General features: G+C 56.0%; 1 protein-coding gene across 1 annotated transcript in view; it reads left to right on the top strand.

Annotated features, from left to right (window-relative positions):
* The window catches only part of SEC24D (SEC24 homolog D, COPII coat complex component), a 70372-nt gene that overhangs the window by 5074 nt on the left and 41169 nt on the right, over positions 1–24129 (top strand). The window contains exons 3-8 of the mRNA XM_059695567.1: positions 8599–8710; positions 11519–11664; positions 12822–13073; positions 13351–13478; positions 17176–17287; positions 19752–19879. Of these exons, the coding sequence (XP_059551550.1) occupies positions 8599–8710; positions 11519–11664; positions 12822–13073; positions 13351–13478; positions 17176–17287; positions 19752–19879 (878 nt within the window). The remainder of the gene's footprint in view (positions 1–8598; positions 8711–11518; positions 11665–12821; positions 13074–13350; positions 13479–17175; positions 17288–19751; positions 19880–24129) is intronic.

Genomic DNA, 24129 nt, shown 5'->3' with positions numbered 1-24129 from the left:
CCGGTGTACTGTAACTAGTCCAAGGCCACACAGCTGGTGGCGTGGCCAGGACTCATACCCAGGAGCACACCTAAGTGTGACACGCAACATTACCCACCCCTCTTTCCTCTCTCCGCAGCCCTCTTCCAAGTGCTCACTTCACTCAGGGACTCTCACCCGTGCCTCTCAGCCCCCCGTGGCTCAGCGTCCTCCACACTTGTAGCCTGGGCCACCTCCACTGTCCCTTCTCCCACCAGGTCATCGGTGGCCTCCGATTCCGGGATGCAGTAGATGCCGTCCTGCCCACTTGTGAATCGGACCCTGTTTATCACTTTTGTTCGTTCACAACCCTCTTGTGGTTTCAGTGACACTGTTACTTTTCTTGGTGGCTTTCTGGCCACGTCTTTCTAAGGAGCCCCTTCTTCTACATGCCTGTTACATGTTGCTGTTTCTCCTTCCTCGTTCCAGCTCCCCCTTTTTCCTCCTGCAGTGGGGTCCCCTGAACTGCTTTGTCCGTGTGAAGAGCTGTCTGCAGATCTGTCTTGAGCTCACAGGTCTCTCCTACGCTCTGCACCATATTTTCAGTTGCCCACTGTTGATGTAGGCACATCACACTCATCATGTTCAAAACAATTAATGATTCTTTTTTATAAAGGCCACTAGAGGCCCGGTGCACGAATTCATGCACAGGTGGGGTCCAGCCAGCCGGCCTGCCCTGATGGGGGCCAATCGTTCCAGGCTGGCCAGGGGGAAGGGCTGAGGGAGGTTGGCCACCAGCCCCGCCCTTGATTGGGGCCAGATTGGGGCGAGGCCAGCCAGGGGGGAGGGGCCGCAGGCGGTTGGACCATCCACCGATCAGCAGCTTGGCCGGCTGTAGTGCACTTCATAGCGACCGGTCTTTCAGTTGTTCCAGTGTTCTGGTCACTTGGCTTTTATATATATAGACTAGAGGCCCGGTGCACAAAAATTTGTGCACTCGGTAGGGAGAGGGGGTCCCTCAGCCCGGCCTGTGCCCTCTCGCAGTCTGGGACCCCTCAGGAGATAACGACCTGCTGGCTTAGGCCCACTCCTGGGTGGCAGAGGGCAGGCCCAATCCCTAGGTGCAGCCCCTGGTTGGGCTCAGAGCAGGGCCAATTGGGGAGTTGGGGGTCCGCCCCCTGTCATGCACAGAGCAGGGGGCGGATCTGGAGGTTGTGATGCCACCCTCAGTCACGCTCAGGGTAGGGCCGATTGAGGGGTTGGGGCACCGCCCCCTGTCACACTCAAGGCAGGGCCGATAGGGAAGTTGCGGCGCCACCCCCTATACGCACAGAGCAGGGCCAATCAGGGGGTTGGGGCACTGCCCTCTGTCATGCACAGAGCAGGGCCTATCAGGGGGGTTGGGGCTCCGTACCCTGTCACACACAGAGCAGGGTTGATCAGGGGGTTGGGGAGCTCCCCCTGTCACGCACAGAGCAGGGTTGATCAGGGGGTTGGGGAGCTCCCCACTGTCACTCACAGAGTAGGGCCCATCGGGGGGTTGGGGCACCACCCCCCGTCACACACAGAGCAGGGCGGATCAGGGGGTTGGGGCGCTGCCCTCTATCACCCACAGAGCAGGGCCGATCAGGGGGTTGGGGCACCGCCACTCTCACACTCAGGGCAGGGCCGATGGGGAGGTTATGGCTCTACCCTGTCACACACAGAGCAGGGCCCGTGGGGGGGGGGGAGGAGTTGGGGCGCCGCCCTCTATCACCCACAGAGCAGGGCCGATCAGGGGGTTGGGGCGCTGCACCCTGTCACACACACAGCAGGGCCGATCAGGGGGTTAGGGCGCTTCACCCTGTCACACACAGAGCCGCAGGGCGATCAGGGGGTTTGGGCGCTGCCCCCTGTCACGCTGATCCCGGTGCTGGGAGGCCTCGCGGCTCCGCTGATCCTGGTTCCGGGAGGCATATTACCCTTTTACTATATAGAATAGAGGCCTGGTGCATGGATGGGGGCTGGCTGGTTTGCCCTGAAAGGTGTCCTGGATCAGGGTGGGGGTCCCCACTGGGGTGCCTGGCCAGTCTGGCTGAGGGGCTGAGGGCCGTGTTCAGGCTCACGGGTGACTGAAGCTCCCAACTGCTCCTTTTTTTCTTTTTTCTTTTTTTTTATTCTGGGCCAGCTTTAGCTCTGAGGCCTTGGCTGCTGAAAACAGGTTTCTGGCCTTTGTTTACCGTCTGTATTTGATACAATGTTGCGGTCCGGCTGGCTGAAGCCCGGCTGAGTAAAGCAGGTTTCTGGGTTTTTTTTAGCTTCTATATTTGCAACATAGTTGCTTAGAGTTGCAGCTGAGAGGCCTGCAGCGGCAGGCGGGGAACGTTGGAGTCCTCCGTCACTGAAGCAAGCAAGCCTCCCTGTTCGCATCAGCTGCCTGGCTGCCGGTTGCCATCTTGGCTGGCAGTTAATTTGCATATCTCCCTGATTAGCCAACGGGAAGGGTAGCGGTCGTACACCAATTACCATCTTTCTCTTTTATTAGATAGGATTCTATATTGGCATTCTATATCTCACTCATTGGCAGCATCTTTCATTCTTTCAAATTAGAAACTTCCACTGTTAAAAAACACACACACAAAACTCTCCCCTTTACCTTCTCCAACCCATCGGTCCCCCAAAGTCTTCTGGGTAATTGTCCACATCTTTCCCACTGGCTTCCTCCCCTCTGTCCTCCTGCCACTCTTCCTGGGCAGCGTCATCCCTCACCTGGGTCACTAACTGGTCTCATAGACATCATCTCCGAGCGCTGCCCGTCTCAGACCCTCCATCCTGGGCTGCGGGGCTTCATACCAAATCCAGTTCTGACTCTTGGGCTTAAACCTTTCTGGCTTCCCATTCCCCTGATTAGATTGTGAGCTCCCGGGCCTTCAGTTGCCCCTTTTCTCTCTCCAGCTCCCCTGGTCCCTCCCACACCTCTCGCTGCAGGGGCACTAGCTCCCCGTCACTTGGAGGATGGTTTGCACTTGTGCCCTGACTTGCACTCTCCCCGGAAGCCAGTCCAGTCCCACCTTGTCCCCAGCAGGGTCCCCCACGCCCTCCTCCAACCGGCCAGGTGGGTGCGTGCGGCCAGGTATGTGCGTGCGGCCAGGTATGTGCGTGTGGGCCTTTCTGCCCACGGCCCTTCCTCAGGCTTCTTTATGAATCCGCTGCCCTAGGCCTGCCGTTCCTGTGCTGGTGGTAACAGACAGCCTGGCACAGGGAGGGCACTCGGTGAGCCGACCATTTGGTGAGCGGCAAGTGGCAAGCCGCTGCGCTCATCAGCCAAGCACTCATACCAATACGTGAAAGTCGTCTCCGTGGGTCAAACCTTTCCGGCTTCACTGCTCTCCTGACTCAGTTCTCAGGGCGGCACCGAGCTGCAGACTGCACGTACCCCTGCCTGTGAGCGGCCATTTGGTGAGCGGCAGTGTTTTGTTGGCTGCTTTAGGGCTGTCCCTGAACTGGCTCCCTTTCTCTCTTTGTGCTCAATAACCGTACATCTCCGTCTCCAGGCCTCCGTGCCTTCTCCTGGCCTCTGGGTGATGCTGGTGTGAGCTTTGTGGCAGACAGGCAGGCGACGTGGCTTCTTGGAGCATCTTTCTCCTGTTGGTCTGGAGTGCGGCCTTGCTGTGGTTCCTCTCCCACTGCGTCCGCCTGTGCCCCGGGGAATGCCAGTGCTCTGACACCCGTGGGACAGGCTTACTGAGTGCACAGGGTGCTGTGGCGATGTCATGATGAAGACAGCACGCCTGCTCTCAGCCGGTACACTTACAAGTGGACGTGCACTCGGGGCGGACAGCAACCGTGCGGGGAGCACAGTCACCCGGGAGTGGAGGGGTGGGGTGGGAGCACAGGGCAGGGCGCCCAACCAAGGCTTAGGGCTGAAGGGAACCTGGAGGGAATGTTCTAGAAGAGGAGCGTTGGCCAGGTGGGGAGGGTGTGGCGGGGTGTGGAGTGGAGCAGTGAGAGGTGCCTGCAGTGGAGGTGTGGCCTCTGAAGGCTTCCTATCGGGTTTGTTTAAGGGCAGTGGTGGCTGGAGGCATTCTGAGCTGGGAGAGCCAGGGCCCAAGTGCAGTTCAGGAAGAGTTACTCTCCACGGGCGGGGGTGGGGGGAGAAGGAAGTGGCTGGGGCCCCACTTTAGGAGCCTTCGTTCGCACCCTCAGGGCTTTGCGGGCCCCCAGTTCTTTGCCATGGGAGGCGGCGCTGTGCGCGCTGTGGGCGCTGTGCGCGCTGTGGCCTGTGCGCGCTGTGGGCGCTGTGTAGGACGTTCAGCAGCATCACTGATGCCTGCCCATCTGACACTGGTGCTCGCCCGCCACTCACCCCCCAGCTGTGGCAACCAGCCACCCTAGGCTCGCCGAGCGTCCCACCCTGGTCGGGACGCTGGTCTGGAAGCCGAGAGGCAGAACTGTGGGCGTCCTGGGGTCAGGCTGGGGTTCCTGTGGGGATGCCACCGCACAGGGCCTGGGAGCTGCGGTCATTCCGCGTCTGAACCGGACTGTATGGGGAGCTTATCTCTGTTTACTCTAGAGACACGTTTTCCCACCAGTGGTTTTTGACTTTGGCTTTAGTTTGTCAGATCCAGCGCCAAATCCAAGGAACGCGTTTCTGTGATATTTTGGTCAGCTTCTTTGCTGATAACAACCCACTCTCACAGAGGGATTTGTTAACTGGCATTAGGGCGCTTAGAGCATATGAGAGGGAGCCAAAGAGCCAGGCGAGGCACCCCCATCGGGCTAGTCCATCAGCAGCCATGCCTCTCCCCAGAACCACACCCCGGCCTGGCCAGGGCGCCCTCGCTGTGTGTTGTGGCTGAGTTTGGGACCCATGGCCGCAGTTTGGCAGGAGTCTAGGAAATGGAGACTGCCCTGCTCAGGACCGTCCCGAGAGGCCAGCCAGAGAGGAAGTGGAATCGGCAGTGAGCGCGCCAGGCTGCCATACCTGCCTGCGTGTGGAAGGCGGTTTGTAGTTTTGATATTTGCTTTTGGCACTAGCTTCTGTAGTTCTTTCCCATGGTCTGGTTTCCTTTCCTTTTAAAATTCTCACTCTGCTCCATTAAGAACCCGATTTCTCTTCATCTCGGTCGCTTTTCAGTGCTAGCAGCTGGCCAGGGAGACTGGGTCTTTGTAGATAACACAGGTCCTCCCTCCCTTTGCCCGAGGATAAAGTCCAGGTGGCAGGCAGGACTTTGGCTGACCCAGCCAACAGGACAAGCTCTGCTTGGCTCTTCCCACCTGCATGGGGAGCCCCTGCCGTCCCGTGTCCCATGTCCCTGCTCTCCCGCCTCTGTCCTGCTCAGTTCTGCCTGGGATCCCCTCTGTGTCTTCATCCTTCGAGTTCCCTCGGTCCTTCCTCTGAACTTCCGGTCTGTGTAGGAGACCATGCCCCACAGCCGCTGTGTGCTGTGTGGGGTCTCTTCTAGCTCAGTCCTGCCGCACAGAGTGCGCTGACCAGGGGGCCGTATGAGCCCTTGCTGTGGGGGCGATTTCCAAAATAAAGGGGAAAGAACGTCTTAGTAAGATTGGGGTGCAGCACAGGTCTGCTTAAGGGGAGAGAGCTGTTATTTGTTTTTGTTTTTATTGTTGATAGTATCACATCCCCTCTTCCCAGCCCCTCCCCACTCCCTCCCTTTAGGTCTTCACTCACCTACTGGCCCTGTCCATGAACTATGCAGATAAGTATATTATAAGGAATACTCTTGTTTAAAAAAAATAGGAAAATATATATACTAGAATCCAGAGATAAAAGAGGAGAAATAAGAAACACCATGCCCCCAACCGGTTTGGCTCAGTGGATAGAGTGTCGGCCTGCGGACTCAAAGGTCCCGGGTTCGATTCCGGTCAAGGGCATGTACCTTGGTTGCGGGTACATCCCCAGTGGGGAATGTGCAGGAGGCAGCTGATCGGTGTTTCTCTCTTATCGATGTTTCTAACTCTCTGTCCCTCTCCCTTCCTCTCCGTAAAAAATCAATAAAATATATTTAAAAAAAAAAAAAAAAGAAACATCAATGGTGAGCAAGTCATTTATCACCTGCGTTTAAAACTGAGACCACTTTCGGATGTGCAAGAAGTCCTCTCAATCTCTAACTAAGAACACTAAACTCTCCTAAACAACCCCACAAGCTCAGCTATGCCACACAGCCTTTTCTCTTTCTTTGAACCATGTTGTAAAAGCCTTATTGAAACAAGGCTGCCAAAGATTTTGGTTGCCTCCCCAAAAAATTATTGGGAAAGAGAGAGAGAGAGATGCCTGACAACCTTGTATTGCAGGCCTCGGGTAAAAGCAACTCCTGTTACACTGACGGTGGCTGGTTTCAGCACTCGAATAAAAATTTCCAGCTTATTCCGTAAAAGCAGTCTCATTTTCAGAACATATAAGTGGAAGAAAATTTTAAGTTATTCCTTTTCAGCTTGAATTTACTCTTGAATATCATCTTTTCCGTCTAGCGTCATTTACATATATGCAAATTTACCATGGAGTTTTACTAGAACAAGTTACTCTTAAAATCTTGTCTAGGAAATATTCTTCTTTACATATACATATATATTTTGTCCTTGGGGCCAGCAGATTCGGGGCGGGGTGCCCAGATTCCAGGGTGGGGTGCCCGTGGGCTCAGGCCTGCTGAGTCCAGTAGGTGGCGAGGCTGGGCGCCTTGTTTTGGTTTTTGTTATGGTTTCATTTTTAGAAACTAGTTTATTAACGTGCATAGCACATACACACAGGAGCACCCCAACATGAGTAACTCTGAGAACTGGTTTTGATTCTCTGGACACATGTGTGAGGGGTGTTGATGAAATTGCTACTTCCTTATTTAAGACATGAGACTATCTTTGGTTTCTTGTAGTGCATGTAATTAGTTACTATTTTGGTGTCGTGAGTTTTCTGCTTTTGTCCAAAATAATGTTTTAAAATGAAAATGCAAGTGCGCATACGTGTTGTTAGAATATAAATTCTTGAAAAAAGGAGGGCAGGGCGTGGCCAGGGGAGAGGGCCTGGGATTTGCTGGGGGTTACCTTGTACCAGGCTTTGTTCCAGTCGCCCTCAGAACTGCCCTCGGAACTGCCCTCAGACGGGGCAGTGTCGCCCTGGCGGTAGGGCCAGGCTTTGAAGGGTACGGAGTCTGCTCAGGGCCACCGCTGTTCGATGCTGGGGAACTCAGACCCCCGTGCCTGCAAGCCTCATGTCGTTCTCATGAGCTGGGTTTGGGGTTTAGAACTTCACATAAAATGTATGTTGTTACAAGAATCATGTACTTGGTTTTATTCTCGGTCTATGAAAAATTGCTAAATAAAACCGTAAAGTTAATATGAAATGTTTCTTCAGTTTGCGGAATCCCGTTTTAGCGGAGAAACTTGTAAACGTGTGGGTGTTGTTCAGGGACACTGCCCCTCCCCTGCAGTTTCATCCCAGGTCACCCGGCATCGGACGCATGTGGGAATGTGCTATGATGCAGGGTCAGAGACTCTTTCTGCGCCCCTGCAGGTCTGCGGACTGAACTTCCTAGAGCAGCGGTTCTCAACCTTCTGGCCCTTTAAATACAGCTCCTCATGTTCTGACCCAACCATAAAATTATTGTCGTTGCTACTTCATAGCTGTCATGTTGCTACTGTTATGAATCGTCATGTAAATATCTGATAGGCAGGATGGTCTTAGGCGACCCCTGCGAAAGGGTCGTTCGACTGCCAAAGGGGTCGCGACCCACAGGTTGAGAACCGCTGTCCTGGAGGGACACAGAAGGAAGGAGAAGCTGAGAGTGCAACACCCTCTTGAGGGCAAATGCAGGCGAGGCTGCTCGAGGCCGCTGATGGCCGTGCTGGGCGGAGGGTGGGCGGAGGGTGGGCGGGCCCAGAGGAGGGAGCGCCTTTGGCCTGTGGCCTGCGGAGTCGGATGCACTTTCTCTTTCGGTCCTTTCAGAACATGGGGTGTGTGTGTGTGTGTGGCGGGGGGGGGGGGGGGGTCCTAGGGACTCTAGTGTAAGAGGGCAAACTGAGTCCTCGAAGACAAGTTCTTGCCCAGCCCACCATCTGCCAGCCAGCCCCGGTTTCTCTCCGGGCACCGTTCCCATAGAGGAAGAGAGGAAAGTGAGAACAGGTCTAAGAGAACCGTTAAGACCGCCCTGGAGAAGAGCGGCCTGGAAACGAGCGCGCAGTCCTGGCCCGAGCACCTGGCATCGCCTGTGAGTGACTGAGGCCCTGAGCAGCCGGGCCCTGGGCTGTGGCCACCGGGTCTGGGGTCCTGAGCCGCTCCCCTGCCCGCCTGTCCTGCTGCAGCGCACTCGCTGGCCTTCTCGGGGCTCTGTCCACGGAGTCGGGGTGCCATGCCGTGTACCGTGTTTTCCAGACTGACTTTCCGGTGTCCAGTCGGCACCGTCCAGGTGCCGGAGCTTGTGTGAAAGGCAGCGTGTTCGGTGCGGGCGCCGCTGCCAGACGCGGAGGCTGCCCTGCGCAGGCTCCTGTTCAGTGTGAACACGCTCCTTCTTTTCTGCTCTCGGTCATGGCCACGGTCAGGTGACACTGATAGGCCTGGACGTTCCCAGACAACCCGTCCTAACGCGGTCCTTCCCTCCCACCTGAGGGCTTTGCATCCGGCCTCCTCTGATCCACGCCCTTCCCTTGCAGGTGCCATGAAGCCAGCAGGGCCCATGGGGGCCGCGCCTCCGGGCCCCCCACCCCCTGGACCACATCAGTTTGGCCAGAATGGAGCTCATGCCCAGGGTCGTCCTCCCCAGAGGTGAGTGGGACAGAGTCCAGCCCTCCGCGAACCCTGTCTCAGGTCCCTCTAAACCCTCGTGTTTATCCACTGAAAGCTGGACCTCCTGGTCTGGCCTCATTCCTTGAAAGCATCTACGGGCTGAGTGCCCCAGGATACAAAGCCCTGGAGAGTCTGGAGGGAAAACTCAGTGCTGTGGCGGGGGGGGGGGGGGGGGGGCGCGGAACCACGCCAAGTGGCCGACCTGTGGGGCCATGACCGTGGGGCCAGGCCACACCACACCTGGTGCTGCAGCCTCGGCGCCTGGGTTCTGCTGGGGAAGAACTCGGCGAGACCCAGACTGTGAGAGACACGTGCTGGCGAGTCCAGAGGGAGGAGAAGCAGTTCCGAGAAGGAACGGGCTGAGGACGCCAGTGTGGAGGTCAAGGAAGAGCTCCTGGAGCTTGGGAGCCATAGCTAACGGCAGTTGCCTGGGTGTTGGGAGGGGAGGGAAGGGAAAGGCAGGGGCCTGCTCAGAGGGAAAGTGCACGCCCTCTGGGTTTAAGGGCGGAGATGTTAGGGGAGGTGGGGAGGGGGGGGAGCCTCAGTAGAATATTCAGCAGCTTTTAGGGCGTGGTCTCTGCTGATTGGCCGCACCAGGGCAGGGTCACTGTCCAGTGCAGCTGGTCCTGAGGTCAGCCTGGCTGGTTTTACTGCTTCTCTGGGCCTGGAGCTGAAATACAACTGAGGCCTGGATTGTTGTCTTAGGAGGAAAGGTCAGGGGGACCTAGGGGAGGAAAGGTCACGCTGGGGGCGGGGCCCCACCCACCATTGCTTCTCCCTCGCTGGGCACCTAGGGCTTCCCCCTTGGCGACCTGCACCTGCCCATGGCCCTTGCTCTGCTCACGTCTCGCTGCCTACAGCATCCAGTGATGGCGAACCTTTCGAGCTCGGCGTGTCAGCATTTTGAAAAACCCTCACTTAACTCTGGTGCCGTGTCACATATAGAAATTTTTTGATATTTGCAACCATAGTAAAACAAAGATTTATATTTTTGATATTTATTTTATATATTTAAATGCCATTTAACAAAGAAAAATCAACCAAAAAAATGAGTTTGCGTGTCACCTCTGACACGCGTGTCATAGGTTTGCCATCATGGCCTAGAGCATTAGTGCCTATTAGGAATATAGAACAGTCACTGTGTCAGTACCAGGCATTTCACTGTTTGGTTATAGGCATCTTATTTTGGGGTTTTGTATTAACCTTTCATTCCTCAGATGTCAATGGCCAGTATCCCCAATACAATTTTAAGCCCCTCGTCTCTCTGCTCCTCCACGGAACTGAGCGCAGTGCCTACAGGTGCTTGATGAATATTTAAAAATCACATCAGATGCAGCCCAGGGGAGAGCGGCGGGTCTGCCGTCCAGCGAGGGGCCCTGCGGGCAGGCGCAGAGGGGAGCCGGCCGTGTGTGTGTGTGTGTGTGTGTGTGTGTGTGTGTGTGTGTGTGTCATACGAAGGAAGGGCAGCCGGGGAGGTGGGGTGCTCCCAGCCTGCAGCCTCTGGGACTGTCCCTGGGAGGGAGCCTGTGGCCCCGCCCGCTGGAGACTGTGCTTGTGTGTCCACTGAGGTGTGTGGGAAGCTGTGCCCCGTAGACACTGCGCGGGAATTTCTCCAAGGACCACCCAGCTTTCTTCCTGGTGGTCAGGCTGCAAGGTCAGGGACCCCAGTGTGAATCTGAGCCCCGCAGATAGCGAAGCCGTTTCGTCACCAGGTCAAAGGACCCCTGGTCCCTGCAGGTGGGGTGCCCCTGGAGTTTCCCATCGGGTTAACCCTTCTACCTGCCTCTCGTCTGTCCTGACAGCCTTCGCAGTGAAGGGTGGCTGAATGGCAGGTGCGGGTAAACAGGGCGCAGGGTGAGGCTAAGCCGTCTGCATGGACTGGTCTGGGGAAGGGTGCGAAGCCGCTGGCTCCGTCTCCTGCTGGTAACTAAGGAAATGGAAGTCTCCGTCCATGGAGGGTGGGGGAGGGTGGGGAGGGAGGGAGAAGGCCTGGGGCAGCCCATGGCTGCGACCTGCAAGCATCGCAGAGGTTTTGTACAGAAGAAACGTCAGAGCTGAGCAGCTGCTTTGAAGCGAAGAGAAGGTGCGGGTCCCTGGTGTCAGCTTTTGGCTCTGTCCCTGTTTCTCCCCATTAGGCTCCTTGGGGGCAGTGAGCCGTGGCCGTCGCCCGGCAGGCGACCTGGTGTGGGTGGAGCTCAGCGGGGTCTGGCTCCAGGGTCGGGTGAGCTCATCCTCCTGGCTCAGGCATGACTGGCCGGACCAGGAACTCCCCGAGCCTCCGCTCCCTCATCCCCCTGTTCGCCAGGTGGCGTGAGGGGTGGCTGAACCGTGGGAGGGCGCCGTGCACTGCCCGGCTCCACATGTGGGAGCCGCTGTCAGTGCCACATCCACGGGTGGAGACCGCTGCCTCTGTGGCTTCCGGTCCTGTGGCCCCGGCCACTAGTGACAGCTGCATCTAGGAACCCGCCTGTGGTCCCCGGCCCAGCGCCCGCCCACCTTGCCCCTCCCCCACATTCACCTGCTTCCACGTGAACTGTGGATGGAGGTCGGACGGGGTGAGACCTGCAAAGGTCAGGGAAGCCCCGTATGCAGGCTCAGCCCCGGGGTGACCAGGGCACTGCTGCATGACTCCCTCTGAGCTCAGCTCCAGAACATGGAGGCTCAGCGCAGACACGCCATTCCCTGGTGCCCACGGGAGGCGCACTTCATTTTAGTTATTGGTGTTCGCTGCATGTCACGTGCCTATGAAGCTCTATGGTCTAATTCAGCATCCTCTTTCTCTCCTAGATTCCCAGGCCCTCCACCTGCCAGCAGTGCACCACCCTCCTATGCCCCTTATCCACCCGCGACACAGTCATCGTATCCGAGTCCGCCGCCCCCGGCATCCGTGTCCCAGCTGGGCCGCCAGCTCGACACCATGCACATCAGCTACGGTAACCGTGCCCCGGCCGCTCCCGTCCGCTGGCGTCGGGAGCACGTGAATGAGAAAGGGTTCTCTCTTTTCAAAATGCACGCAGCCCGGGCACAGCCCAACTCGTGTTTCAACATTTTTATATTACTCATCTGTACTGTGAATGGCTGTCACTAATTTCCCCCTGACCATGCTGCCATTATTTTAAGGTAATTGAAGGACCCTCAGATTACCTTACGTTCAATACACAACAGAAAACAAAACATACTGGTGTCACAGATAAGCCTTAGGACGGTGGAATTGCTTTAGGAAGCATGAGGGCAGTTCAGCCTCGCGTGTGTACGGCCCTCACAGGAGAGAGGTTCCACGAGCCCTGGGGTCTGCACTGGGTCCCGGGAAAGGGCCAGGCGCCGCGGGCAGCAGAGCAGCAGAGGGAGGCAGCAGGCCGGTGCGGAGGCTCGCCCGCGGGTGCCGGTGCTCAGGGCGGAGGGCCTGTCTGCCGTGATAACAGCACAGCCAGCCCCTTATCTTCACGAAGAATGTTTCCATTGCTTAGAGTCAGTGTGTCAGAATTATCATGGGAAAACCTCAGAATATTTCTAATCTCTCACTGATTGCAAAATGGGTCCGCCTCCAGGGAAGCACTCAGTGCACACACTCCGGGAAAGGGAAGCTAATCTGGCTGGACAGCCGTTTCCAATGTGATTGGGAGGCGTGTGAGTGGCCCATCGTCCTCCCTGCTCTTTCCGACCTGGTTCTGCATCCACTGGTCAGGACAAGCACAGGGTGCAAGTCACTGGCTGTGTGGGCCGCCTTAATAACGCCTGTTACATAACAGCTGTACGTCCGCATGTCTCCTGTGTGACTGTCTCGGTTCCGCACCAGGTGCTATTCCTTAATGAATGGCGTATATCACACAAAATTACTGCAGCTGCGTTGAAACTTAGTCTACTCATTTCCTCACTGAAATGATGGGTGCTGTCCTCCTCTTTAACAATGTCCCCGTGTGAGATGCCCCAGTGACATCGGCGTCGCTTTCTGAATGCAGGGCTCCTCTTGTGGCCGCAAAGGAAGTGGATTTGTAGGGGTGCTTCCTGGCTTCACGTCAGGAAAGTGTCTGCGTGTCAGGTGCGGGTCAGATGGAAATGCCGTGTTGGGTGACTGGTCTTCTTCCCGCAGGTTCCGGCATGGCTCCCCCCGGCCAGGGGCCCCCGGGCTCCCTGTCCGCACCCTCGGGCCAGGGCCCTCCGCCACCTCTGCAGCCATCCATTCTGCAGCCTGGGTCTCAGGTTCTCCCCCCACCGCCCACCACACTGAACGGCCTGGGTGCACCGCCCATGCCTCCGCCCGGCCCAGCGCCTCCGAATGCCCAGCTGCAGCCCCCGCCTCTTCCAGGACAGACCCTGGGCAGTGGATACCCGCCGCAGCAGGGTAAGGCGGGCAGGACCCGGGCAGGGCCTGGGTGATCGGGGGCCACCCTTCCTGGGAACCAGCTTTGTTCCTGTTCCCGGCCCCCAGCGCCAGTTTGACGGGAGGGAGCTTTTGGAACAGCGTGGCTGCTGGAAAGCAGGGCTCTGGGGTGGTCCCGCGCTCCCTGCCTGTGCGGAGGCGAGGGGCGCAGCGCCTGACCTGCCAGCAGGGCTTTGCCCATGGGCCCCACCTCTGGATTTGGGTTCTAGCCATTTCTTTGTAAAATTTTTCCAAATAGGCAACTATGGCCCCCAGATGCCGGGCGCACAGCTGGCGTACCCCGGAGGCTTCCCCGGAGGGCCTGCGCAGATGGCGGGCCCGCCCCCACCCCAGAGGAAGCTGGATCCTGACGCCGTGCCCAGCCCAGTAAGTGCCCTCTCGCTCCTCAGTCTCCCTCACGAAGGGCCACTCTGTGCTCGTCGTTCCAGACCCTCTCAGTGTGTGGGCATCTCCCGTCCCTGCGGGGGGGGGGGGGGGGGGGCAGCGTGACCACGCAGGGAAGGCTCCCTTCCTGTGTGGGGGGCAGAGAGGTCATGCGCACTAGGCTGTCTGTGAGAGAAGCAGCCCGTGTAGGTTCTTCCTTGATATTCTATGAACTTGCAGGATCTACTGATGTTTTTATCATATTGGCAGTATTTATTATGGTCAATGAGCCATTAGTAGTAAGAGTGTATCCTGTATAAACATGCTACTTAAATAACTAAGGGGCCCTTTTTAATAAGAGAAAGATCCCCATGGAGAGTGAAAGCATATTGTAGTTTGCATATTTTTTAAAAAATTATTTTTGAGCCAAAGAACTTATATACATATATGCATAACCCATGGACACAGACAATAGTGTGGTGAAGGCCTGGGTGGGGGGAGTGCGGGTGTGGGATGGAGGGGGCCAATGGGGAAAGAAAAGGGGGACATATGTAATACTTTCAACAACAAAGATAAATTTTTAAAATGATTGAATATAGACTTAGAGCTATAACAATTCTTTTCCATCCAGAGGAGGATTGTATCAGGCAGCTTTCACTAAGTTACTCTGTGTAACAAATACCCCCGCCCCCAGCTCTGCTCACAACTGCAGGGATTTGCTGTCACCCAAATGGCCTGCAGGCTGCAGCAGCTGCAGCTTGGCCCCTGCCCTAGTTCCAGAATCCAGGGTGAGGGGTCACCCCATTGGGGGGTGTTATTTTACCGCAAAGGGAGAAGAGCAAGAGAACTGTGAAGGGTACAGCAGCTCGTAGAGCTTCCAGTCCCACGTGTGGCCCAGGACGGCCCTCAGCGTCGGCTGGGAGCTGCGAGCGATCATGCTCAGCTGCACCCAGGCCCCCTGAAGCCAGATCCGGGGCGGGGTCTGTGCTCGCTGGCTCCCTGTATTCTCTGGCGGTTGGGAAGCAGCTCCCTCGGCTGTAAATGAGGGTGCGGATAGTCCTGGCCAAGACCTTTCCCTGAACCCAGATTCTGACCCCTCTTCTAGCTCCTCGGCCACAACACTTGATCCCCTTTCTCACACGCCTCACGTTTAGGCCTTCGGCTGCCTCTCTTGGTCCTGGTCCTGACCTGGTCCCCTGATGTCCCGCCGCTCCCTCCCACCTGGCCCACGGGCAGAGCCTCCTGTGGGCCAGGGCTGTAGGTGGACAGTCCCCTGCTGGTGGAAGGAATGAGTGAACATTGGCAACAAAAGCAAGAGCAGTATGTGCTGTGATTCATCCTGACATTAAAATGCGAACAGGAAAATCAGTCCAGTGGTATTTGTGCCCTAAAAGCAGTAAAACAGCCCTGGCGGTTTGGCTCAGTGGACAGAGCGTCGGCCTGCGGATTGAAGGGTCCCGGGTTCGATTCCAGTCAAGGGCATATGCCCAGGTTGCGGGCTCGATCCCCAGTGGGGGGCGTGTAGGAGGCAGTCGATGAATGATTCTCTCTCGTCATTGATGTTTCTATCTCTCTCTCCCTCTCCCTTCCTCTCTGAAATCAATAAAAATATATTTATATAAAAAAAGCAATAAAACAGCAATGCCAGGTGTTTATGCTCCTATCACCACAGAAGCATGCTTTTGCCACTAACTCCATCCACTGACCGCCCGCTGCACAGCCGTCTGAGCTAGTGCCCCCGCCCACAGCCCCAACGGTGCCCGTGCCCAGCCCGAAGCGAGGCCCGGTCGCCTCCTCAGGACTCCCCTCTCTGTGTCTGCAGGGGGCTCTCAGACCCGTGTTCTGCCCCCGCCCCCAGGTCACATCCCTGCCCTTGGCAGCCCCGAGACACACCTCCGAGCTCCCCGATCCTGTTCACTTCTCCCAGAGAACCCCCCTCTCTCCTGGTTCTGTGTCATGACCCTGAGCACGGGTCAGGCGATCGTGTGGGAGCGGTTCCCGAAGCGGCACCTCCGCGCGCCCAGGGGGTTTGGCTTTGTCGGGAGTCCCTGCCCCGAATCGAAGCCGGGAAGCCAGGCACACCAGAACCTCTGTTGACGTTTCTGGTAACAGTCTCATCTCCAGCGTATGTATGCATGAGCACATACACGCGAGGTCAGTTTAAAAAGCGATCATATGTTTTAAAATGACTGGAACTGGTACAGTACTTCTTACTCTCTTCGTCATGTCCCAGCCAGTATGCAGATGAGTTTAGAAATGTCATTACCATGCCCGACGCCCTTTCTTTGGAGCCAGTGCTTGTAAATTGCAAATGGCTAATTTAAAAACAAACTTTTTGGAAAGAATCTATTTGGAGACTAAGAACCATCTACTAGTATGTTCAATATGTAGATGATCATGATTTCTACTTCACTGTCATATTTGACACTTCCTTGGTGAGACCATTGCAGTAAATGTTGATAATGTAAAATCTGTTCCAGTTTTGAATGAAGCAGATTACTGTGGAGCTGTAGGAACTGTGGCTGGAATACGGAATGTGATTAGTGTGTTGAGTACCCTGTTTGCTTCCTGTGTCTGCCCGTGCTGGCTTGAGTCTCATCTGTGTTCCACAGTAATTCTGTTTGGAGCATTTTCTATATCTTTAATTTAATTAAAATCCCAGTCTTGTGACTTGAAAGGGAGAGACAGGAAGTGTAGACTTACAGGCAGGCGGGACCGGTGTCTGGTGTCTGGTGTCTGGTGTGCCTTCAGACCCCTGGGTCAGCGCCAGCCAGCCTGGAGGGGGAAGCGGGTGGGTGGACGGGGCACCATTTCAGAGTTTGAGGGAAGACAGTTTATTCTTGTGAGTAATTTCTTTAGGAACATAAACAACGACGTATCTTCCAAAGCCATGCACTTCAGTTTGACACTTGCCTCGCTTCTCCAGTTTCCCCTTTCACTCCCTCTTTGTCTGACCCCGGTCTCGTGTATCCCATGAAGAAAGGAGGCGGCAGGGAGCAGAGAGAGGAAAAGAATCCTTAGGGTTCCCTCTTGTTTGTCTGGTCCACACAGCAGCCCCTGCTCATTGTTGTCAGCCCAAAGCAAATACAACAGGAAGACGATGTTTGTCCCTCAGTTTTTCATCATGAAATGTTTTCTTAGAGGAATTTCTGATGTTTCCAAACGAAGCGACACAATTTAGGGACTTGTGTTCCCTTCTGACTTGTGCCCTGTGGGAACCCCACCCAGGACACTGTTTGTCTCACGTCTCAGGGAGCAGGGGGGAGGGGGCCAGAGGGTGCTGAAGGCCAAGGGGGATTTGAGGAGGAACTTAAGGCTTGTTTGGGTTGTATGTTGTAAATCCTTTCGTCTACACTCATTTTTAGCCTTCTAGACTTTTCTTTAATTGCAAAAATTATTTTCTTTAAAAAGTTATTTTCAATTTATTTTCCTACCAGATTTTTAAAAAATGTTTATCTATGTCCCAGTAAACAAATTGAATAAAAATAAAGTTCTCTGGAGGGTTGGGTCAGAGCTCAGAGCATTGAGAACAGAGTTTGGAAGCTGCTGGTCTCACACTGTGAGAGCCAACATGGGCGGGGCGTACGGCCTGGTGGTCGCTAAGGAGAATTTGCTCCGCAGTGAGCCCGCCTTTGTGGAGCAGTGGGGCGAGCATGTGGAGAGGACATGACTGACTTGCTCTTGCCGTCTTCTTGATCAGATCCAGGTGATTGAGAACGACCGGGCCACCAGAGGGGGGCAGGTGTATGCCACCAGCACCAGAGGCCAGGTCCCGCCCCTGGTCACCACGGACTGCGTGGTGCAAGATCAAGGTATGTACTCGCAACCGTAGTTCTGATTGAGGTTTTACAATTTTCACAGCAGTCTTATTATTTTTTTAATATATTTTTATTTCAGAAAGGAAGGGAGAGAGAGAAACATCAATGATGAGAGAGAATCATGGATCAGCTGCCTCCTGCACGCCCCACACTAGGGATTGATCCTGCAACCCAAGCGTGTGCCCTAACTGGGAATCGAACCGTGACCTCCTGGTTCATAGGTTGACGCTCAACCACTGAGCCATGCCAGCCGGGCTCGCAGCATGATTTTTAAGCTCGTGCACTGATCCCTTCAGTCCCGCCTTCACTGATGGAACGTCTATACAGGTGATTCTGTGAAGACCTGTCCGCATCTGCAGAGCCTGAGAGGGGACAGGGCTCAGTGGTCTGGCCACATCACTGTACGTGTGAACCACGTTGGTACTTACACTCCAGCCTCAGTTTCCCCTGCAACGCTGTGCTCACCGCAGGGTGCCCCGTGAGAAGGAGGTCACACAGAGAGCAGGAGCACAGTGTCAGTCACCCAAGTACGGAGGTGGGGCTGTCAGCGAGGTCTCGCTCCGGGTGAGGGCAGTGCACCATCGCAGTCTCGGAGGGCTCTGTATGCTCGCCGACGGGTGTATTCGCTCGGGCCCTCCTCTGTCACCTTCCTCACTGCACGGACCTGCAGGGCGGCGTGGGCAGAGCGTAGGGCATTGACGCTGGAGATGTCGGCGGGCCGCGTTCCCGCCAGCCGCGCCTTTACAGCAGCTCCTTTAAGATTCTGGGGCTGTGCTCCCTCTGGTCAGCGAGGATGAGGAGCGCTGAGCTGTCACTGCCTGCCATGTCTGCTGTCACAGTCCACCCGGCAGCCTGGGGCGGGGCTGGTCCTTCCAGGAACAGAGTGTCCTGTTGTTTATGGCAGTGACAGTGCACCCTGATGAGGTCGGACACTCCGATGACGATATGCTGCTTGAATGGGTCACCTACTCAGCCCCAGAAGTATAGTGTCCGTGTGTGAACAGCATTTTGTGTCCTCTCAGGGTTGTGGAGCCAGCCAGGGTCCAGGTGGGGGTCTCCCCTCCTCCAGGTCTATCCTCCGAGCTGTCCTCAGCGCTGTCCAGGCAGCAGCTGGGATAGAGGGGCTTCGTGGGAGCCTCCCACGCCTCACACACCTTTATGCCTCGCACACCTGCACACTTGCACTCCTCGCACACCTCTCACACCTGCACGCATCGCACACCTGCACACTTGCACTCCTTGCACACCTGCACACTTTCACTCCTTGCACACTTCTCACACCTGCACGCATCACACACCTCACACTTTCACTCCTTGCACACCTCGCACACCTCTCACACTTGCACACATCGCACACCTGCACACTTTCACTCCTCGCACACCTCTCACACCTGCACACATCGCACACCTGCACACTTGCACTTCTTGCACACCTCGCACACCTCTCACACCTGCACGCATTACACACCTGCACACTTTCACTCCTTGCACACCTCTCACACCTGCACGCATCGCACACCTGCACACTTTCACTCCTTGCACACCTCACACACCTCTCACACCTGCACACATTGCACACCTGCACACCTGCTCCTTGCACACCTGCACACGAATCCAGGCTCCTCTCGCCTCTGTGCCCCAGCATCACCCACCCTCGGTAACAAATGAGAACTGACAGCTGCCCAGGTGCCGGCCTGGGAGCCCCTCGCCTCCTCGGAGGCTTTGCTCACTGGTACTTTTCCCTGAGGCCCCGCGGCGACCGTTTAAAACGCAGGCGCCGTCCTGAGCCAGGTGGCACCCCCACAGCACTTCTCGCCTTCCGAGGCCACGACTCCTCTGTGGGGTGAACCTCGTCTGTGTCCTCCTCGGGGCCACCACGCAGCACATGTCTGAGGGTGGCGCTCTCTTCACCACAGTCTATTACAGATTTAATAATTTAATTTCAAATTTTATTTTAGGAAAGTTATTCTAGAGATTCAAAGTATTTGTCATGCCATGAAATAAATAGAATTGGTCAGGAAACATAATGTATATGAAAAATAGATTGAAGTGCTTTAAAACACATTTCTATTGCCAGTAGAATTTTCATTTCTAGATTTGATTTTCAGTTTAAAACTATCATAATCAAATGGAATCATATTGAGGAAGTGTCACCTGCTGACAGGACGTGGCCCAGATGCTCAGCGCTCTGCAGCGGGGGAGCGGCTGGAAGGCGGGAGGGTGCTGCTCTGTGCCTTTGCTCTCAGCGCCCTGGGGTCTGCCATGGTGTGGGAACAGCAGTGAGAACCCTCTGTCTGCTGAGGGTGGCGGTGTGCGAGCAGCCGCAGTGCCCCTAGAGGCTGGATGGTGGAATTGCACAGTCCTTCTGGCACACAGGCCATGCCTTACCCAGAAGCCCCTCCATGTGCTCACCTCCCGGTTTCAGAGCTGACCTTTTGGGTGCCTCTCACTCTTTCAGGCAACGCCAGTCCTCGCTACATCCGCTGCACGACCTACTGCTTCCCGTGCACGGCAGACATGGCCAAGCAGGCCCAGGTCCCCTTGGCCGCCGTCATCACGCCCTTCGCCACAGTGCCTTCCAACGAGGTAAGGGTGAGGGAGCAGCAGTGCAGCCACCTGCGCGTCCGGGCGGTCTGCCTGTTGCGCTGTCTTCTTAGGCGGCATCTTGTATTGGAAACGGAAACTGGAACATGTGTAGTGCAAAAACACGTCGCCACTCAACCGCTGCTGGTTAGGAAAACACACAGCTGACAGGCTGCGTTGCAGGCATCCTGCATGCCAAGCACGGGTGGCCGGTCGCTTTCTGGCCTGTTGGAACCGTGCACGTGAGCCCCACACCCGCCCGTGAGGCCCTTAGTCCCCAGTGCAGGGCCGCTCTCTGGGGTTCTGGGGGGAGATAGCAGAGCCCAAGGCCCTGTCTGACTGCACCTGCTCACCAGTCCCTGGGCCAGACGCCCAGCAGTGCTGCCCAGTCCGCGAGATGGGGAAGCAGGAGCACATACATCTGCATGCTTCCCCTCGGAAGGGTGTCCTGAGTGCATGGGCAAGTGGGGGAAGCACAAAAGGGGGGCTGTTTAAAGTTCCGATTCTAGGGCGCTGCTGGTGGGCCTGTGGTCCACACGTCACCCTCCAGGCCGCCATTCCTCCTGCTGTGCCCCCGGTGGACACCCACCCGCACACAGAGGCACAGGCCCTGGAGCAGAGCTGGTGGGGGTCTGGGGGGAAGAACAGCCGTACTTCCGGCTGGAGCAGTGCTCCCCTAAGCCAGGCTGAACCTAGGTTCCTTTTGCTGCGCTAAAGGCAGGAGCCTCAGATTCTCTCCTCAATTTAAACCTCCGCTTGGCCGGAATGGTCCTTGGAGGCCGGCTGGGCTAATGTGCACGCAGCAGCCCCTGAGCAAGGGGCGGAGCATCTGCGAGAGAGAAGATTCGTACCTGTCTCGGGCAGGCCAGCTGGTGGGGGGTATGTGGCATGGGGAAGGGAGGAGGGGCCTGCTTAAGTCACTTCAGGGAAGAAAGAGAAGCAAGACGGGCCGTGTGGACATGGCTTTCCTCTCCTTTCGCTCTCCTGTGAGTGGGAGCGCTGCCCTTTCTCCTTTCGGGGAGTCGAGGGGGATGGGGGTGCGCAGGGCAGGGAGGAGGCACGAGGCTGTTCCCAGAAGCCAGCCTTCCGTGCAGAAGGACACTCAGGACCGATGGCCCCAGAACCGTATGCAACGCTCCTCAGCTCCCTAAACCACGGCGCAGGGCGGGGAAAGTGGCCGAGCTGCGGCGAGAGCTGCTCCGAGGTCCCCCGCGCACGCTCAGCTGGACTGGTTGGACCACATACTGAGCCTCGGTCCACAGTCCATCTATGTGACGTGTTCCAAAGCAGACGGCAGATGTCAGCGCACTCCCTCTGAGTACCTCAGCAGGCGCACCACCGCCGGAGTTAATATTTGCTTACAGATCCCTTTTCCTTCTGAGGCGCGATTCACTCACCGTGAAGGCACGTATCTTCAGTAAACGGTTCACTGACCCTTGGCAGACGCACGCACTGTGTAAGCCACGCCCGTTATGCACAATGGCACCGGCACCGCGTGCTCCCCCAGCAGCCTCCCCTCCCACAGCCCCCCTGGGCCATTGTTCTGATTGGTCCCCCAGGTTGGTTTTCCTAGTTGAGGCCCCACCCAGAGGATGCACCCTGCACCACGTCAGTCCCTCACTCAGCCGATGAGGGGGGACACGGTGGCTGCAGGGGTGGCCGTCCCTTCTTCACTGCTGCCCAGTGGTTCACTGTGGCTGCCTGCTTATCTGCTCTCGCGGGGACACCTGGGCTGTGAATGCAGCCTCTGCCCCTGTTCTTGTGCAAGTTGTCCTGTGGACACACCCCTTCTCTCCAGTTGGTGCCTGCAAGTAAACTGCTGGCTCCTGGTACATGATTGTTCACTTCCAGCATTTTCCAGAGTGGCCACACCATTTACAGTTCGAATAGCATTTAAATGTGTGTTTCTCTGCAGTAAGTGACTTGCTTATTTTTATGTCTAGTGAAACGTTAGGCCTTCCTTCCTTGACTGACTAATATTGCCATTGTTACTGCAATTTAGAAAAGATACCCTTTAAGATTTCCTGATTTGGCATCGATTAAAAGGATTTACTTAGTACATCACACTTTTCTTTTTAAAGTTTTGGTTCTTGTTTAACGGAACCTTTTGAAGCATGTCATTGTGTTAGCAGCGGCCTATAAAATACACCTCACCCAGCGGTTGTGATTGGAGCGCGCCCTGCGAGCCTTGCTTGGAGATGTGTGCTGCTGAGCGCATGCCTGTGTCTCCATGGTTCATATTTCATTTTCCGGAAATGGTACTTTGTTGGTATGTGTTTTAAGTGAAACCTGTGCCCACGTTCAATATAATTAACTATGAAATACTCCACGTAACTACCTGGCTAGCTGATAAGCTTCTTTGTTCTGTACCCATGATTGTATTTCTGATGCTGTATTTTAAGAACTGAGGTAGAAATGGTGTAGATTTCCAGCGCAGAGGAGTGAAGATTAGACTTCATTTAGTTTCGCATTTTCTTTAAGATGGGAAATCGTCGCATTTTGGACAATTGTATGCATCTAACTGTACATGCAATTGAGTCATGTCACCTAGAAACTGGGTGGCGGGGCTTCACTCCATCTGCGACTGGGTTGGGAATGTCTGTGTGCATTTAGATCACAAACGGACCGCACAGTCAAAGCCATTTCCGTTCGCGTGGAATCAGGTTAGTGCAGAGGCACTTCACCAAGACGTTCCGTCCCTTGGTTTCCGTCCCTCCCTCGCTCTCTGCAAGGCCCCAGCCTGGGCGTGGGAGAGCCTCTTGCCCGGGACCTGGAAAATGGACAGGCAGTCACTTCCCAGTGTGAGAAGGCTCTGCTGAGGGTGCCCTCGGCTGGGGTTCAGGTGCAGGCCAGTTCCTCATCACAACTTAATAAAGACATTGTCCTGTTAGGAAGGATGTTTAAAGTCTTTACCCTCAGTGATTGTTCCTGTCCCGATAGAATCAGTAGATATGAGGACGATGCCATTGGGAAGAAAGGCAGGATGTCAAAGACCTGGCGGGCGGGGTTGACAAAAGAGGCAAAGGCTGTCCGAGAATAAACCCAGCCCTGTCATCACACCGGTGTGGGGCTCCCTGCCCCCCGTCACCTGCAGTGGGGCTTGCTCGTGCCTCACTCCTGGCCAGGCCTGCTGGACAGGCCAGCCTGGCTCTGCAGAGCTCACGCCGTGGGTAACACTCGCAGGAACGAAACTGCCGCCTCTCGGGTTGGTCTGTATCCTTCATCCTCTTGGGGAGACGGCAGCTTGTGCAGTTGTGTTAGCGGTTTTATGGAGGCAGCGACTCTATGGCTGGCGAGTCGTGGTGCTGCTGGCACTCAAAGTCCAGTCCAAGCCCCTGACACGGTGGCTTGAATGAGCTGGTTGGGCTTTTATCTGGATAAATATGTGGCTGGTGGTCCTTCTGCTGGTGGTTCCAACAGTGGCCTCATGCTCCGGCAGGCTTGCGCGCTGTCTCTGTGTCCCTCCTACACCTCCTGGAAGTCCTGGACTCCAGGCCACTGCGCAGTCCTGGAGGGCAAAGAGCATCAGAACCTGGTGGCGGCTGGGCACGCAGCAGGCTGGGCAACCAGAGGGCTGGGCACACAGTAGGTGGAGGTCCGGTGGAGTAAATGCACACTCATCAGGCCCAGATGGACATTTAAGCGGCAAAGATGAGCCAAACTGCTGACGCTGGCTGATCCCACGGGGTTCAGGCCTCTTAGCTAGTATTCCCAGCACAGGAATCTTATCCACCTCCTCAGCAGTGGTCTGTTGCAGGGCATGTCGCTGGTGAAGTAACCATCTTTACCGTTTTGGCTATCGTGTTTCATACTTTATGTGACCACAGACACAACTGTTCACCTCTCCGTGGGCAAAGAAATCACCCGAGAGGTCCCAGGCGCCTTCCACCACATGGGAATGAGAGAGGCCACAGGCGCCTTCCACCACATGGGGATGAGAGAGGCCACAGGGGCCTTCCACCACATGGGAATGAGAGAGGCCACAGGCGCCTTCCACCACATGGGGATGAGAGAGGCCACAGGGGCCTTCCACCACATGGGAATGAGAGAGGCCACACTCGTCATGAAGAGTGGAGCAGCACAAGAAGGAAGACATTTCAGAAACCAGTGAACTGACCACTTTCTCCAAAGCACAGGAGTAACCAGGGGACAGGGGACTGGAGCCAGGAGGCGACTCCAGTTAGGTGCTCACTGTGCCTGCGCCGTGGCCTCGGGCCGCCATTGCCAGGGAGAACTCTGGCTCCGATGGCCTA

Source organism: Myotis daubentonii, chromosome 5, assembly GCF_963259705.1.
Source record: "Myotis daubentonii chromosome 5, mMyoDau2.1, whole genome shotgun sequence".
Classification (NCBI taxonomy): domain Eukaryota; kingdom Metazoa; phylum Chordata; class Mammalia; order Chiroptera; family Vespertilionidae; genus Myotis; species Myotis daubentonii.
The sequence above is the reverse complement of the archived record's forward strand: the minus strand, read 5'-3'. Positions and strand labels throughout refer to the sequence as shown.